This window comes from Coturnix japonica, chromosome 3, assembly GCF_054131305.1.
Source record: "Coturnix japonica strain WE chromosome 3, WE-NBRP24, whole genome shotgun sequence".
Classification (NCBI taxonomy): Eukaryota; Metazoa; Chordata; class Aves; order Galliformes; family Phasianidae; genus Coturnix; species Coturnix japonica.
The window spans coordinates 86,085,893-86,101,944 of record NC_140665.1 but is presented as its reverse complement, the minus strand read 5'-3'; the positions used below and the strand labels follow the sequence as shown (position 1 = coordinate 86,101,944).

Genomic DNA, 16,052 nt, shown 5'->3' with positions numbered 1-16,052 from the left:
TTTTATCAGAATTGGACTAGATGAGGATTAGAACAAAAACAACAACAACAAGAAGTTAGGGTATATTCCCTTGCATGGAAGTAAAAGAATGAGAAGGGAGGAAAGGCTGAAGGAACAACTGCCCAAAGGCTGTACTTGGTGAGGTTCAATTAAGCAGTGGACAAGGAATTGCCAGATGTCATAGGGTCAGTATAAGTAAGATCCTGAACCCTGTTGACTCACAGTTGAACATTTCAGTGAGACAGGGATATGTACAACTGCTCCATAGTCACTGTATACCTTCAGCAATGTCATAGAATATTTATAAGTAACAAGCACAATGAGTAGCTCTCAAGAGGGATTTGAGAAAAGGGTAGGTGACAAACTGAATAACATCGTTAATGGACATAGTGGTGATGGACTGATGGTTGGACTTGATGATCTTGGAGGTCTTCTCCATCTTAAATGTTTCTATGATTCTATGATGGTGAAAAAAATATCCAGTATCTTCTGTACTGTCTGAATTATCTGGCAAAGCCTAGGCAAGCAGAAGCAGCCTTTTCATTGCTACTATTTTTCCCATAACTGATAGTTCAAAATCTGGATGCTCAGCGAATTTGATTTTTTAACATTTCTAGACTATCAAGTGCTTCAAAAAGACAACTACTATTATTATTATCTGTTCTGGATCATATGGAGATAATGTTGATTAACTCGTATAAAAATGACCATAAGCAAAATAGAAAAAGAGTTTGCAGAAACGCCTGCTGATCTACATGTACTGATGAAAGCAGATCAGCGTGGGCAGACGAATATGTTATGCAATGTAAAGCCTTTCTGAATCCTTTTCACACATGAAAGCCTTGTAGCACAGGTTTTTTGAAAGAAGCTGTATGGTTCCTGTTAGCCAAGAGGCAAAATGCCTTAAACAAGCATACTCAAAGTGGTCCTTGGAATAACCGTAGTTTGCATGTAGGAATACTGCATAAGTGCTTGTTATACAAGAATCAGGAGAACTTTGAGGGTATGTGTAAAATATTAACAAAGTGAGATAACACATTTGGTATTGCCACAGAGTTCCTTTAGATAGGGTTTATGAAGTACAGCTCCCACAGATTTGAATGCAGACTGCAGATCACTGTGTGGTAAAACAACAACTTTCGATTTTAAAAAAGAAATCAAGATGCACTCTATTGAAAATATACAATTATGTGACAGATCAGCACAAGCTGGTTGTGTACGCACAGATCTATGTCTGCTAACACGCAGGCTTTTTGAGGGAGTGGGAGAGAGGGCTAAAACCTGTCAGTAGGGTCTTGACTTTTCAAGTATTATCGACTTTCCATCCTTGGTTGAGAAGATTGTCAGCTGATGTTTTATTTATACTGACACACTGTAGCACTGGCTGTAGGTTTTGGCATTCAGGAATTAAAAAAGAAGAGAACTTAAGGCATAACTTCAGTTCCTTGAAATGCTACTCAGAGAGATTGTCTTTTTCTCTCTGTTCAATTATTAATTCCTCTCTCAGAGAGCCAGGCTTGAGATTCTGAGGCACCACTAAAAACAGTATATAAAGAAAAAAGAGACTTTGTCTAGGACTCTTCTATACTGATCGACAGCACAGCTCTTGAGTGCTGTGCCAGATAGACTGGCATATTTTCAAACATTTTCTTCATATTCATGCTGCAGACTTAAATGTGACTGTCAGAGGAGGGCACAAGTCATGATGAGAGTGCAGCAGACATAGTAATCTCTCCCCCACAGATCTAAGAACAAATTTTTGCATCCTCATCAGGCAGGTTTTTTGTGGATCTCCTCAAAGAAAGGTCTCATTTGTACGATGTGTGAAGTCAATTCTGCTTCTTAGTCTTGCCATATTGATAATATTTCTGTGATATTTTTAATGGGTCACTATCTAAAATATCCTGCACAACATTCCTGCAGCAAGGGATACCTTACCGTGAGCAAAACAAACTTGTTCCCTAATGCTCCTTTAATATGGCTATTAAACAGATTTTATTTTCCCCGCATTTCAAGGCCTCACTGTTCACAGTGCACATTAACAGTAGCCACACAGCAGTGTGAAAAAAAACCTGCCTTTTGGACTCCAGAACTGTTGCAGTGAGTGGTCTGGGACAACTTTCTTGTCCCATGAAAAAACTGAGACTTCTGGTACAGGAACGATCTTGTCTTCTCTGGTATTGTTCCAGTAGAACTGAAGGTAGGGATGCAAGATGTTGATGTGGTTTACCTGGACCTCGGTAAAGCCTTTGACACTGTCCCCCAACACAGTGGAGAAGCTGGCTGCCCATGGTCTGGATGGGTGTATGCTCTGCTGAGTGCAACACTGTCTGTATGGCTGGGCCCAAAGAGTTGTGGTCAATGGAATTAAATCCAGCAGGTCACAAGTGGTGCCTTCCAGGGGCTGCTCCTATTCAACATATTATTTAATGATCTTGAAGAGGGGAGATTGAGTGCACCCTCAGTAAGTTTGCAGATAACACCAAGTTGGGAGGGAGTGCTGACCTGCCTGAAGGGAGAAAAGCACTACAGAGGGATCTGGATAGACTGGATCAATGGGCCAAGGCAAAATGTATGGGTTTCATTAGGGACAAGTGTTGGGTCCTGCATTTTGGTCATAACAACCCCAGGCAACCCTACAAGCTTGGGGAGGAGTGACTGGAAAGCTGTCTGATGGAAAGGGACCTTGGTGTGCTGATGGACAGTCGGCTGAATATGAGCCAGCAGTGTGCTCAGGAGGCCAAGAAGGCCAATGGCATCCTGGCTTGTATCAGGAATGGTGTGGTGGGCAGGACTAGGGAAGTCATCCTACCCCTGTACTTGGCACTGGTGAGGCTCCACCTCAAGTACTGTGCTCAGTTTTGAGCACATCATTACAAAAAGGACATTGAGGTGCTGGAGCAGGTCTAAAGAAGGGCAACGAGGCTGGTAAAGGGCTTGGAGAGTATCCCCTATGAGGAGCGACTGAAGGAACTGGGGTTGTTTAGTTTGGGGATGAGGAGGCTGAGGGGAGACCTTATTGCTCTCTTCAAATACCTGAAAGGTGACTGCAGTGAGTGGGGCCGGTATCACCGGTGACAGGTGACAGGACGAGGGGAAATGGCCTCAAGTTGTGTCAGGGGAGATTTAGGTGGGATATCAGGAAAAACTTCTTTACAGAAAAGGTGGTTAAGCACTGGAATAAGCTTAAGTCACCATCCCTGGATGTGTTTAAAAACCATTTGGATATGGGGCTCAGGGACATGATTTAGCAGAGAGTTGTTAGTGTAGTATGGTTAGGTTGTGGTTCAACTCGATGATCTATAAGACCTTTTCCAACCTGAGCAATTCTATAATTTTATGATTCCTTACCCCTACAACTGGACCTATAGGGAGCTCATACTCTCACCTCCTGCTTAACGTTACATCCTCAACATGCATCTTCTAAGCTTCTGAATTTAAAGCATTCTAATAACAGTGAGAGGGCTCCATCTGCCTCTGAAAGTTCAAGGGATTAGGAAAATGACACAGAATTGTAGGGAATGAAGAAGAAAAACTGATAAAACTAAAGATTTATTAACTACCGCTGCCTGTCTGTATATAAATAGATACAACAAAGAAGCTATAAATACATTACTGAACACAGTATTTAATTATTAGCATGTCTCCTGGAAGAAGTCACTACTCAATTAGTATAAAGAAGCTCTTAAATACAACGAGCAGTTCACCCAAAGTGTAGGCACAGGGCTCCATAGCTGGACATGCTCTTTGCTCTTCCAGTGGTGGCATTCAGGAGATCTCTAAAAAGTTGCTGAAAACCAAGATAGCTTAGTTGGGAAACTGAGTTTCGAACAGAGCATGATGTAGAATACAACTCAATTGGCTGTGACAGGAAAAACTGAACATGATGTACAATGGAAGATGAGCCTCACTGCAGGAAGAATCATTTTGAAATGCTTGACGTTATTGTAATTACCATAATTAGACAGCTATTAAAAAGTTGTCATTAAGTATGGTTGTAGCATCAGTAGATTCAGAAAGTAACACTAAGCTATTACATCACGTCTATGGCTGATTGATAGTAATTAAAAAATTAGATTATGCTTGAGAAGGCAAGAAAGGCGGATGAGAAGAAGAAAACCTAGAAAGGCAATATACTATCCGTGATCTTGTTTTTACAGTATGATCACAGTGCCTTCTGTGCCTTCTGCTACAAATTAAAATAATTCCTTAAAGAGAGCTCTGGGAAAAATAAAATCTGGGGAAGCTGGAACACCTGCCCTCAGTGCATCAGCTCCAGCAACACATCTAGTTGACCAAGGGGAAGTGGTTAATGTAGTCTTTTCAGATTTCAGCAAAGCTTTCGGTACTGTTTCTTACAGTATTCTTTTTGATAAAATATCTAGCATAAAGCTAGACAAGTACAGGTTACGATCCACAAGACACAAGTAGGGTCCCCAAGGGCTCAATTTTAGGAACAATTGTCAACAATGCTTTTATAAATGACTGGGATCCAGGAGTCAGGTGCACACTAAATTTGCAGACATGCTAGACTGGGAGGAGCTTTTGACTCCCTTGAGGATAGAGTGGCCTTACAGAGAGAACCTGATAATTTAGAGGTCTGGGCAATCACCAACTGCATGAAGTTTAATAAGAGCAAGTGCTAGATTCTGCAACTAGGATGGTACATTCCTGGATACATGTACAGAATGGGGAATGAAAGGCTGGAGAGCAGCCCCATTGAAAAGGATCTGAGGATTCTGGATGACAGCCAGTTGAATCTCAGTCAGCAGTGTGCCCTGGCAGCCCCAAAGGACCAACTGTATCCTGGGGAGCTCCAGGCCCAGCACTGCAGCCAGGTGAGTCAGAAGGATCATGAGGCCCCACTTTCATAAGTTCTGCATCAGAAGGTGGTCAGGGTTAGTAAATAGCTCTGACCGTATCCCAAAGTTTTACAACAAATTTGCTCTTCTTGCTGCACAGAACAGAATGGTTCTGTGTATGTCAGCACATCTCTGTCACTTGATCATGAGCATCTGTAAAAAGAATGGTTTTGGCCAAAATCCCTTGTCCTTCACTTACTGCTGCCTCTTGAACAGAGACTAGGTTACTTTGAGAAATGTGACAGGTATGCCCCAACATGTGACTCACCCAAATGAGGTAGTGTCTGGGTGGGTGGACAAAGCTTCCTGAGACTTCAGTCATACTGTGGAATCCCTTGGGGCTGTCTATAGAGGAACTCAGGGAAGCCCCACTGGAAGCCTGTAGTGCTTCACATCGAGAATAAAAATCACTTAGGATGGCTGACCGTGTCTAAACTCTTTACGTAATTTCACTTTTCGTGTGCCCAGGTTTCTACCCACAAGGTCAGCACTCACCTCTAAGGCTGGAAGCTGAACATAGGTTACACCTTGAGGACGTTCACGTCTCAAGCCTGGTCTTTCAGCACAAGCAGGCCTGAGTTTGGGTTTCAGCTGTTCTATACCCAGTGCTCTGTGTAAGGGAAGTTGTGGCTTGTTTATTTTACTTTCCATCAATTTTCAGTGGAATCACGTGGTCAGCTGTAAGATCAAGCTTTTCCTGGGCAAAACCATCATCCAACTCACTCACCTGCATAGGCACCCAACTAAAACCCAGCCATGAGTTCAGAGCACTGCTGAGGAAACCTCCCAGCGTGGTTTCCCCGAGCCCTGCCCAGTGTCCAGCCAGCCTGAATCACTGGGTGACACAACTGCTCTTCATGACCACGGAGAGAATCATGTAGCAGCACTCCGTGACATGCATTTTGTAACCTGCTGTCTTTATTAAGCACGGTGTAATTACAGGTAAGCGCAGTTGCTGTGACATCACTGCTACCTTTTTTCTTTTTTTTTTTTTTCCAACAGGCACCTATTAAAAGTCAGTAACATTTCAGTGGAACTGATAGGGTGAAAAAGACCCCGCCAATCTCGTAAACAAGGCTCTTTTCCAACTGAAATCAGAAATACAGATACAACAGATCCTCCTGGATTTCTGCTATGGAAAAACCTGTGAGGATGGCTGCTGTTCTAGAGACCTTTCCGTATTCTGCATAAGTTTAAAGAGGGAAGATTTAGGCTGGATGTTAGGGGGAAGTTCTTCACTAGGAGAGTGGTTAGGCCCTGGAACAGGCTGCCCAGGGAGGTTGTGGATGCCCCGTCCTTGGAGGTGTTCAAGACCAGGTTGGACGGAGCCCTGGGCAACCTGATCTAGTAAATGTGTATGTTTGGTGGCCCTGCCAGGCAGGGGGGTTGGAACTACATGATCCTTGAGGTCCCTTCCAACCCGGGTCATTCTGTGATTCTGTGACTCCAACCCGAGCAGCCTAACACCCCTTCCCGATGCCTATCCTCTCCCCTCAGGAGCCCCCTTCCTCCCGCTGCGATGGGCACGGCCGTTCCCCCCTCCGCGCTGCAGTGGTATGGCCGCGCCATATTCCAGCTGCGCAATGCCAGGCGGTTCGTACCATTGGGTCAGCACGCGGAGGGGGAAGAGGGTGTGCCGTGCGCATGCGCGCTGGGTGCATGGCGCCGGTGTTGCTGGGGGTGGTTGTTGCGAGAGTCTTAGCGGGCCGGGCCGGACTGGGCGCTCCCGGGAGGCCTGTGGGGGCGGCTCGCCGCCCGAGCAGCCCCGGAGCCGGGGAGGGCCGGGCTGCCATCGCAAGGAGCGGCGGGGCTGAGCCAGGTCTGTGCGCCGGGGCTGCGTTAGGGGCTCGGCGGGGCGGCTGTCGGTACCGGTTCTTGCGTGGGGCCGGGGCTCTCGGGGCCTGCCCTGACTTGGCCTTGCCCTTCCCGTGTCCTCGGGTCGCTGCCCTTTATCGCATGGGGGGAGGCCCTGCGGCTTTACTTTTGGGTGCGTTGTGTCAGGTGTAGGAGTGTCAGGTGTTGTCGGCAGCCCTTCTGTGGGGTCTTAGAGGGCACTGAGGAACAAGGGCCAGGGCGAGCAGGGGATGGGACAGAATGGCTGAGGTTGGAATAGATCTCTGGACTCTGGTCTGACTGCCCTGCTCACCACTGTCACCCAGAGTGCATTGCCTAGGGTTGTGTCCAGGCAGCTTCTGAAGATCTCTAAGAAAAGATGCTCCTCTGCCTCTCTGAGTAGCCTGTAACCAGTGCTCAGTCACCCTCACAGTAAATCAGTTTTTCCTCGTGTTCAGATGGAACAGATCCCTACAGTGCCCTGGTTTCAAGACCAGGTTGGACAGGGCCCTGGGCAACCTGATCTAGTAAATGTGTATGTTTGGTGGCCCTGCTAGGCAGGGGGGTTGGAACTACATGATCCTTGAGGTCCCTTCCAACCCGGGTCATTCTGTGATTCTGTGGTGCCAAAGGTCGGGGTGGCATTTGTTGCATGGTGAAGGCAAGCAGGAGCATCACTGGGTTTCTGTATTCCCTTGTTACAGTGGCTCTATTACCCAGCTCCTGCCTGTGGTTCGTGTATTTTACAGATAATAGTGAGTTTGGTGGCTGATAAATCTTAAATCATGCATAAAATGAACCGGTATACAAATATTTAAATATTATCCAGCTCTTTCCACGCCACAAATTCATGATCTATAGCTGCTGTGTGTTCAGGAAGTTTCAGCTAACTTGAGGCACTGACTGCCGGACTGTTCAGTTAATTATGCTGATGTTGTTAATCATACATATTAATGCTGCTCGTCTGCATTCCATACTCCTGTTGCACTTTTGGAATTGGTTTTTCTGTTGGAAAGTCATGTAATGTTTGGAAACCGATTGCTGTCTTGTTTTGCTGTGTGATCCTGAAAACACATTTGTGTCAGTGGACCCATGTACTAGGATAAGCTTTTCTGTTTTCATGTTCCAAGTGTGTCTGTGAGGTTCCAATTTGCACCCAAAGACACAAGTAGTGGTGGAAAAATCAGTGAGTATAAAGTAAAAAAGTAAAAGAATAATGGTTAGTGACAGCACACTGCTGCTGAAATGTGAGCTTTGTAAGAAAACAGGATTTGCTTCTTGTGTTTTCCCTTCCTCTTTCTTGCTTTTCCTCTTTCTTCTACTTTTGCTTTAGTAGTTTATGTTGTGCTAGGAAAGAATTAGCAGACTGATTGCTAATCCTAAACACATTGCTTAAATCAGGCTCATCTATACCTGTCTTTGGAATGACTGTGCCCAATTGCAGCAGAGCTGAAGTTGTAACTGGAATGAAAGTGAGTTCTGTATAGTTTAGGAGACATGTATACAGGTGACTTTTTAATAAGACTCACTTTATCTTTTTCTTTTTGTTCCAGATGGAAAAAAAAGAGTTCATGGTTGCTGGTCCGCATAATAGCGGAGGCTGAGTAGGTGTGTGAAGGAGACTGTACAGTGTGAGTGAGAAGTACCAAACCCCCTGCAAGGCCTGGTTCTATTAAAAGGGGAAAAAAATATAAAGGAAGAAAACATGAATCCTGCAAACAGCGATCAAGTGTTTGGGACCATTTTTGACTGGGACTATCTCTTATGGGAAGTTCGTTTGACATTTTTAGCTGCTGGTTTTTTAGTCTACCTGGGTGTATTTCTTATGTCTCACTGGTTATCTTCCCGGATGAGTACCACTTACCGTGCCTTGCATGCAAAGGAGAAGGTGTTTTGGAATATGGCAGTCACACGTGGTGCGTTTGGACTTCAGAGCTGTGTTGCTGGGTTGTGGGCTTTGCTCATAGATCCCGTTTTTCACGCTGACAAGGTGTATTCACAGCAAAAGTGGAGCTGGTTTAACTGTTTAATAGCTGCTGGATTTTTCTTGCTTGAAAATGTAGCCGTTCATATGTCCAACATCATTTTTAGAACTTTTGATGTGTTCCTGGTGGTTCATCACTTACTTGCTTTTGGTGGCTTGGCTGGTCTAGTAATCAATGTAAAATCTGGCCATTACCTACCTTTGATGGGAATGTTGCTGGAGATGAGTACTCCCTCAACCTGCATTTCCTGGATGCTTCTAAAGGTAAGAAGTTGAGACTTTACAAATGTCATCTGTAACAGTTTTCATGCATCTCACTTCTCTGTAAATAATGTGAACAGTTTGCCTAGATAGTTTTGGAGCAAGGCTGTGCTTGTCTAGCTGACATTCACAGAATCACAGAATGACCCGGGTTGGAAGGGACCTCAAGGATCATGTAGTTTCAACCCCCCTGCCTGGCAGGGCCACCAAACATACACATTTACTAGATCAGGTTGCCCAGGGCCCCGTCCAACCTGGTCTTGAACACCTCCAAGGACGGGGCATCCACAACCTCCCTGGGCAGCCTGTTCCAGGGCCTAACCACTCTCCTAGTGAAGAACTTCCCCCTAACATCCAACCTAAATCTTCCCTCTTTTAACTTAAAACCATTTCCCCTAGTCCTGCTATTATCAGCCCTTTCGAAGAGTTTACTCCCCTCCTGGGAGTAAGTTCCCTTCAGGTATTGAAAGGCTGCAATGAGGTCACCCCACAACCTTCTCTTCTCCAGGCTGAACAAACCCAACTCCCTCAGCCTGTCCTCATAGGGGAGGTGCTCCAGCCCCCTGATCATCTTTGTGGCCCTCCTCTGGATCCTTTCCAAAATCTCCATGTCTTTCTTGTACTGAGGGCTCCACACCTGGACACAGTACAACAGATGGGGCCTCACAAGAGCAGAATAGAGAGGGACAATCACCTCCCTATCCCTGCTGACCACCCCTCTCCTGATGGAGCCCAGGATCCCATTTGCTTTCCAGGCTGCCAGAGCGCACTGCTGGCTCATGTTGAGTCTTTCAATTCATGTTACTGTGTTACCTACTTGTACAGAAACACGACCCTGACAGTTCTGCACGTAGTCTTCTGTGTGGTGCTTGTGTGCATATGGCTTGAGACAGCCTATAGCTAGCCTGAGTTTGGAGTGATGTATGTGTGTGCTTTATCATAGCTCTACATGAAAAAATGCCCGAGGGGATGTGTATGCAAAGGTTGGGGAATTACTTTAGTTCTGGGGATTCTTTACTTATCTTGAATTAATAATCACACTTCTGCATGCTTTCTGTTCTTGTTTTTCTAGGCTGGCTGCGCAAATACCTTTTTCTGGAAGGCAAATCAGTGGGTAATGATCCACCTGTTCCACTGCCGCATGATTCTCACTTACCACATGTGGTGGGTGTGTATTTTCAACTGGAATTCTGTGGTAGAAAATCTGGGACTTCTCCATTTTATCGTTTTATTCTCTGGATTATTTGCCGTCACATTAATACTTAATCCATACTGGACATACAAAAAAACTCTGCAGCTCCTCAGCCCAACTGACTGGAACTTTGAAAATAAAGCGACAGAAAATGGAAAGTTGAATGGTGAAACATCTCAAAAGAAGAGGATGTAACACCAGAACATCTGTTTCCTAGTAGGATATTGGACTGCAGCAGAAGAAAACACTGCAAACTAATTGGCTTGTGAAATTGAAGCTTTTGCAAGAAACTCATTCATACAGACATTCCTTGCTGTTAGTATTCACTATGCATCAGAAGTATTTAAAAACGTTGTCTGTATTTCGTATGTACATATACATAAATCTTTAGCATCTTAGCAAAGAATTACAGCAATGGTTTTGCCTGTACTTAGACAGTATTTCATGGTTTAGCAATGACATGCTCTAATGGTATCCTTTGTCCTAATGCTTCAGAGTGGCTTTATAGCTATTTTGTCCACTAATCTTAGCTTGAATTTAATTTAGCTTTATTCTCATTTCACATATGTTGGAGATACTGCTACTGAAGATTTTGTTTAGAAGATTAAGATCAATTCTGACACCAAACAGGGTATGTTGTGGATCCCTGTATGCCATTAAATATTTCCCACTGGATCAATTGGTCAAGTGGCAGAATGCAGTTGTGGACAAGTTTATGGGTCTTTCTTTAAGTGCACTTGATGAAAAGAAAGAGGCAGTTAAGTGTTTGCTGTCAAAAGGAATTCTAGTTCCCAGGTTGCCTTCAGTATGAGACCAACATAAACAGGCTGGGGAAGACCTGCTGGAGGGGAGCTCTGCAGAGAGGGACTTGGGCGTCCTGGTGGACGACAGATTGACCATGAGCCAGCAGTGTGCACTTGTAGCCAAAAAAGCCAATGGCATACTGGGGTGTATTAAAGTGAGCGTGTCCAGCAGGTCGAAGGAGGTGATCCTCCCCCTCTACTCTGCCCTGGTGAGGCCTCATCTGGAATATTGTGTCCAGTTCTGGGCTCCCCAGTACAAAAAAGACAGGGATCTCTTGGAAAGAGTCCAGCGGAGGACCACTAAGATGTTGAAGGGCCTGGAGCATCTCCCCTATGAGGAGAGACTTAGGGAACTGGGTCTGTTTAGCCTTGAGAAAAGAAGGCTGAGAGGGGACTTGATCCAGGTTTATAAATACCTGAGGTGTGGGAGCCATAGTGGTGAGTCTGGTCTCTTTTCAGTAGTGCGTTGGGATAGGACTAGGGGTAATGGGATGGAAGTACAGCATAGGAAGTTCCGCACAAATGTGCGGAAGAACTTCTTTACAGTGAGGGTGACGGAGCACTGGAACAGGCTGCCCAGGGAGGTGGTGGAGTCTCCTTCTCTGGAGATATTCAAGACCCACCTGGACGCCTACCTGTGTGACGTGGTGTAGGGAGCCTGCTTTGGCAGGGGGGTTGGACTTGATGATCTCTAGAGGTCCCTTCCAACTCCTACAATTCTGTGATTCTGTGAACATGCATGTGGTGAGGAGTGCGAACACCTGTTCATTGTGCTGGTGGTCATGCTAGGTAATTCTGGTGGTCCTTTCTGGACCTGAAATCTATGAAAGACAAGAGTCAACGGCTGCTTAATCCTTGAGAAGTTTGTTGGCTGATGGGTAAGATTATCTTTGTAGGTCACAAATGAATAAACGTGCACTTAATTCCAGTAGTGCTCCTATTATACTTCCTCTTATTTTTGGTAAACCTCTTAGTTAGAGAGTTTTTGAATCTGAGGTGACTCAGAGTCATAAAATCATAGAATGGCCTGGATTGAAAATGACCGTAATTAACATCTAGATTCAACCCCTTGCTATATGCAGGGTCGCCAACCACTGGACCAGTCTGCCCAGAGCCACATCCAACCTGGCCTTGATTGCCTGCAGGGATGGGGCACTCATCTTTGTAGAAAAGCCTGTGTCACCTCTTTTAGAAGTTCTTTAATTCTTGTAGTGTTTTATTCTACTTTTAAGAACACAGAAGGTAAGCTTAGCAGTTCTTTGCACTTTATCTGCCGTATTTTTAAGTTTTTAATTGACCTCGGGAACAGAGAGCTTTTGGGTAGTGGTATGGCAAGTTGTGGAGGTTGTTCTCTCACTTGTAATCATAGTTATTCCTGGATACAGTTTTGGACAGCAGAGTATAAAGATCGTGATAGAATAGAGTGACATCTATTGGCAGGAGAGTGACAAGGATACATAATTAATGTTGATGTACTGTTGAGATTAAAAAAACACACGGCTTTTGAAACTTCTTCATATGCTGTGATATGACAGAGGTTTATTTACTGAAGTAATAAAACCAGACAAGCTGAAGCTGTGAAGAACTTTAGATTGAGACATAAGTATGAAGCTTTGTGTCCTGCTCTGTGTGGGAGCACTGTGTTTAAAATGGCAGAGGGGAGGTTGGGGGAGGAGGAGAGTACTACCTTGGTGTAAACAAGCCTATTTCATTACATTTGGTGGGAACATCTTTTATGTTGTGTGGGTGAGGAGGTTACTGTATTCCCTAATTCCCTATGCATATATATGTATATATATATATACACACACACATATATATATGTATGCAGGTATATATGCACCTGTTAGCCTCAATGCTGCTAGACCTGCTAGAGCAGGAGCTCTATGCAATAATACAAATAATAGCATTCACTTTATATTCCTTTTGGTTTGAAGGGTGAGAGGGTTTTACCATCCATATAGAAATAGAACAGAACACGAAAGCAGACGACATTGAGTTCTGTTACACAGAGCATCTATTTTCTTCACTGTGGGTTCTAGTGTCTAATTACTCTTACAGTGCCGCATTTCCCCCCACATAAAGACTAGCTACAGTTAGCTTAGAAATTTGTTATTGTGAAACTAATCCCAGGCTTTTGGGGCTTCTTTAAGGCGTCATCTGCAATATGATATAGAAAGAAATTTGCTATCAACACCAGTGGGGGTCGGATCAGGTCACAGGTTGTGCTGCTGCCATGATTTGGTAAACTTTTGCATAGCATTTTAGGGTGATTTTTGCTAGCCTAGGTGACTGTGCAATACTTTATCCTGCTTTCTTGTTGAGCAGGTGTATTTGAGGAGCGCTGCTTGTGTCTTCTCAAGGGTTGGAGGGTTTTTTTGTGCTAAAGATAACTGGTTTGGGGTATGGTTTTTGTGTGTGTGTGTGTGTGTGTGTTTCTGCTGTTCTGTGAAGAAGCAACAAAATGTCTGATCTAAGGATTGGACTCTATCCAAGCATCCAATTCTGTCTTCATACATTCCTAAATCAGAGCTTATTTTCCTCTGTTTGTGTTGTGTTTTTTTCCAAAACTTGTCTGTGGTATTTATTCCTGTCTGCAGTGCTGGTCACAGTCCAGCAGCAGTCTCAGTACTCCAGCAATTACTTCAACTAACAGTTTCTATCATTTACTGTTGAGCTCTTCTTTTGTTAAATGCCCATGTCCAGTTTTTTTTTCCCCCCAGTAGCACTGGTCAGCTATTGATGTTGTACAGTTATAAAAGATGCTTTCCTTAACCTCAGGGAGATTCCACTTAAAGTGAGTTTAGAAGTATTAATGAATCAATAAATTCAAGTCTGTTCCTCATACGACGTAGTATTTGTTGAATGCATCTTTACACCGAGTACGTGAATAAAAGTATTTCACTGAGCAGTTGTATACCATGAGTTTCATTTGCTGATTAAAATAAGGCCTTTGATTTTCTTTTGTTGTTGTTGTTTTTACTTGCTGTTTGTAGCCGACTGTTTTTATAGTGCGTGTATTGAAAGATGACTTATTTTGCAGTCTTCTCCCAAACTGAGCAGGGATGATGTTGTGTCCATGGAAGAAGCTCTACAACCTTGTAAATTATTATACCCTCATCATCATTTAACATCAGCAAGTTCAGTTATGTGGTTAAACGGTAGAAGCTGCACTACATATGTGAGTGCGTACTAAAAAGTATCACTTGAAATGACTGGCTTGTGCATTTGAAGTGTGATCTCTTCATTAGGCTGTAACTATGAAGACACTTCAGTTGGTGTCAAGAGATGCTTCATGGTTTAGTATGAGCCACTGTCTTTTTTTTTTTTTCCTTTGAAGAAGCTGTTCAGTTGCTAAACAGCAAAACAGACATTGAATGTGCCCGTCTTCAGTGGTGCTCCGCAGGACTTATTTCCTGATCCTTTCAGCATTAGTGAGTTAAAGGAAAACAGCATCACTGCTGGCATTTCAACTATTCTGATAAGAATGCACTGTGCAAGCAACCAGCTGGCATGGTTTTTGGTAGCTGCCTCTGGAGTCAAGTCCGTAAGATTAATTGAAGCAGAAGTAGAGATGTTCATGTGTAAAGCTCCGCTGGCTGTGGAATGTGTGTGGGTACAGACTGGGAGCAGAACAATACGTAACAGTACTTGTGTGAATAAAGTCCTTTTTGTAAATAATCTGTGAAAGGAACTTTTTGCTATTCAGATGTTTTCAATTAATAGATAAATATATTTTACTTTATAGCTCTTGCCATAAACCCAGAAATAAATTAGTGTGTGCTGACTTTGACGGTGTTATTCAGCAATTACAATCTTTTGATCCTGTGTCAGGGCACTGGTTGATAAGTGAAAGTCTTTAATTAAGCAAATTATGCCTGTTGCTCCAGTTCACAGCCCCCAGATGGGTTTCCAGTATTGGAAGAGACATTGCAGACTCTGATGGACTAATTAGTGTGTTCTGCTAGTGGTGGTGGCACAGAAGGAAGTGTTCTCGCAGTATGTCGTGCCTTTTTGTCCTCCCTAAGCAAAACAGTACTGAGTGAGGAGGAATGGCAAAGATAATGACACAGTGAGCATAGCAACATTCGAGGTGACGGAGACAAACCTAACATGAAATGAGTGGGACCTGCTCACAGGTGCATAAAGAAGCAAGCAAACAAACAGAGAGTGCAGTCACCTGCTGCTGTTATTGTGCATGTTCCGAGTCCATACAGGTATAACTTGAGCAGAGAGAGCTGAGTTTAATGTGAGGTTCATCTGATACTGTACACATTACCTCTGAGCTGAAATGTTTGTTTCTTAATATCATTCTCTTTCTAGCTTCTTCTGCTGCTTTGGTTATTTAGTTCATGTTAAATTGATAGCGCTTTCACCAGAAAAGTGACATTTACAGACTTACAAGTGTGTGTGTGATTTTAACACTGGTAATTGATTGTAGCTGCTCCAGATGCTCATCGGGGCCTATGTTGTTGTTAATAGTCTTAATGCAGACCCACAAAGCTCTGACAAAAACACTTCGCTTTGTGAACACCCTGTCACCAAAACTGTGTTCACTGAAGTTGAAACATGGGTCTTGTACTAAATGAGGGCAAAAAAAAGCCAGATAAAGCCCTTGTAATTGCATATTAATTCTTGTTTCTTATGTATAAGGTAGAGAATTGACTTTCCTGCATTTCTGGACTGTGCAGTTCTGCTGGCAGAGTCTTTTAAGAGTAAATCAAGGTGATAACTGCAATGTCATGAGGAGTGAAGCCACACAGGCAGTCTGTAGAAGTATTGGTGAAGTGGTTTGTATAACGTAGACAAGGAACATCTAACGAGCTCGGTCAGCTTGTGTAAAAGTTGCATTTACAAGGCAAAAGGGTATGTTTGAAAGCAGCAGCTTTGCCCAGGAATCCTAGGAAATGTGAAAAAAAATTAAGATGTTCTAGGATGAGATTGCTGCTGGGCAAATGGGTAAATTGCCCAGTGTTTTAACTCTTCTTTTTGCCTCAGCAGCATATTGCGTTAAGTATTGTTGTTAAGGATGGCTGAGATGGAGTCTGAGATCCCTTTTTAGGACATCAAACCTCCCAAGGCCAAAAACATCTGTAGTCTGTTCTAATTCATAATGA

The 16,052-nt window shown here is 43.8% G+C and overlaps 1 protein-coding gene across 2 annotated transcripts; it reads left to right on the top strand.

The window, feature by feature from the left end:
- Window positions 1-6,465: 6,465 nt before the first annotated feature.
- CLN8 (CLN8 transmembrane ER and ERGIC protein) lies at window positions 6,466-13,897 on the top strand. 2 transcript variants are annotated; one of them, XM_032443751.2, is made up of 3 exons: window positions 6,466-6,681; window positions 8,097-8,167; window positions 8,249-8,322. In XM_032443751.2, the coding sequence occupies exons 1-3, from the start codon at window positions 6,507-6,509 to the stop codon at window positions 8,297-8,299; spliced, it is 297 nt and encodes a 98-aa protein (XP_032299642.2). In that variant the 5' UTR covers window positions 6,466-6,506; the 3' UTR covers window positions 8,300-8,322. The 2 variants fall into 2 exon arrangements, with proteins under 2 accessions (XP_032299642.2, XP_015714831.2); XM_015859345.2 differs by lacking the exon at window positions 8,097-8,167 and adding an exon at window positions 10,013-13,897 and having other exon boundaries at window positions 6,492-6,681; window positions 8,249-8,943.
- Window positions 13,898-16,052: the final 2,155 nt, after the last annotated feature.

Excerpts from the sequence above, each read along its gene's own strand:
- CLN8 (XM_015859345.2), top strand. The coding sequence starts at position 8,401 with ATGAATCCTGCAAACAGCGATCAAGTGTTTGGGACCATTTTTGACTGG. Across the intron at positions 8,944-10,012 it reads TTTCCTGGATGCTTCTAAAG|GCTGGCTGCGCAAATACCTT; the intron begins GTAAGAAGTTGA and ends TTGTTTTTCTAG.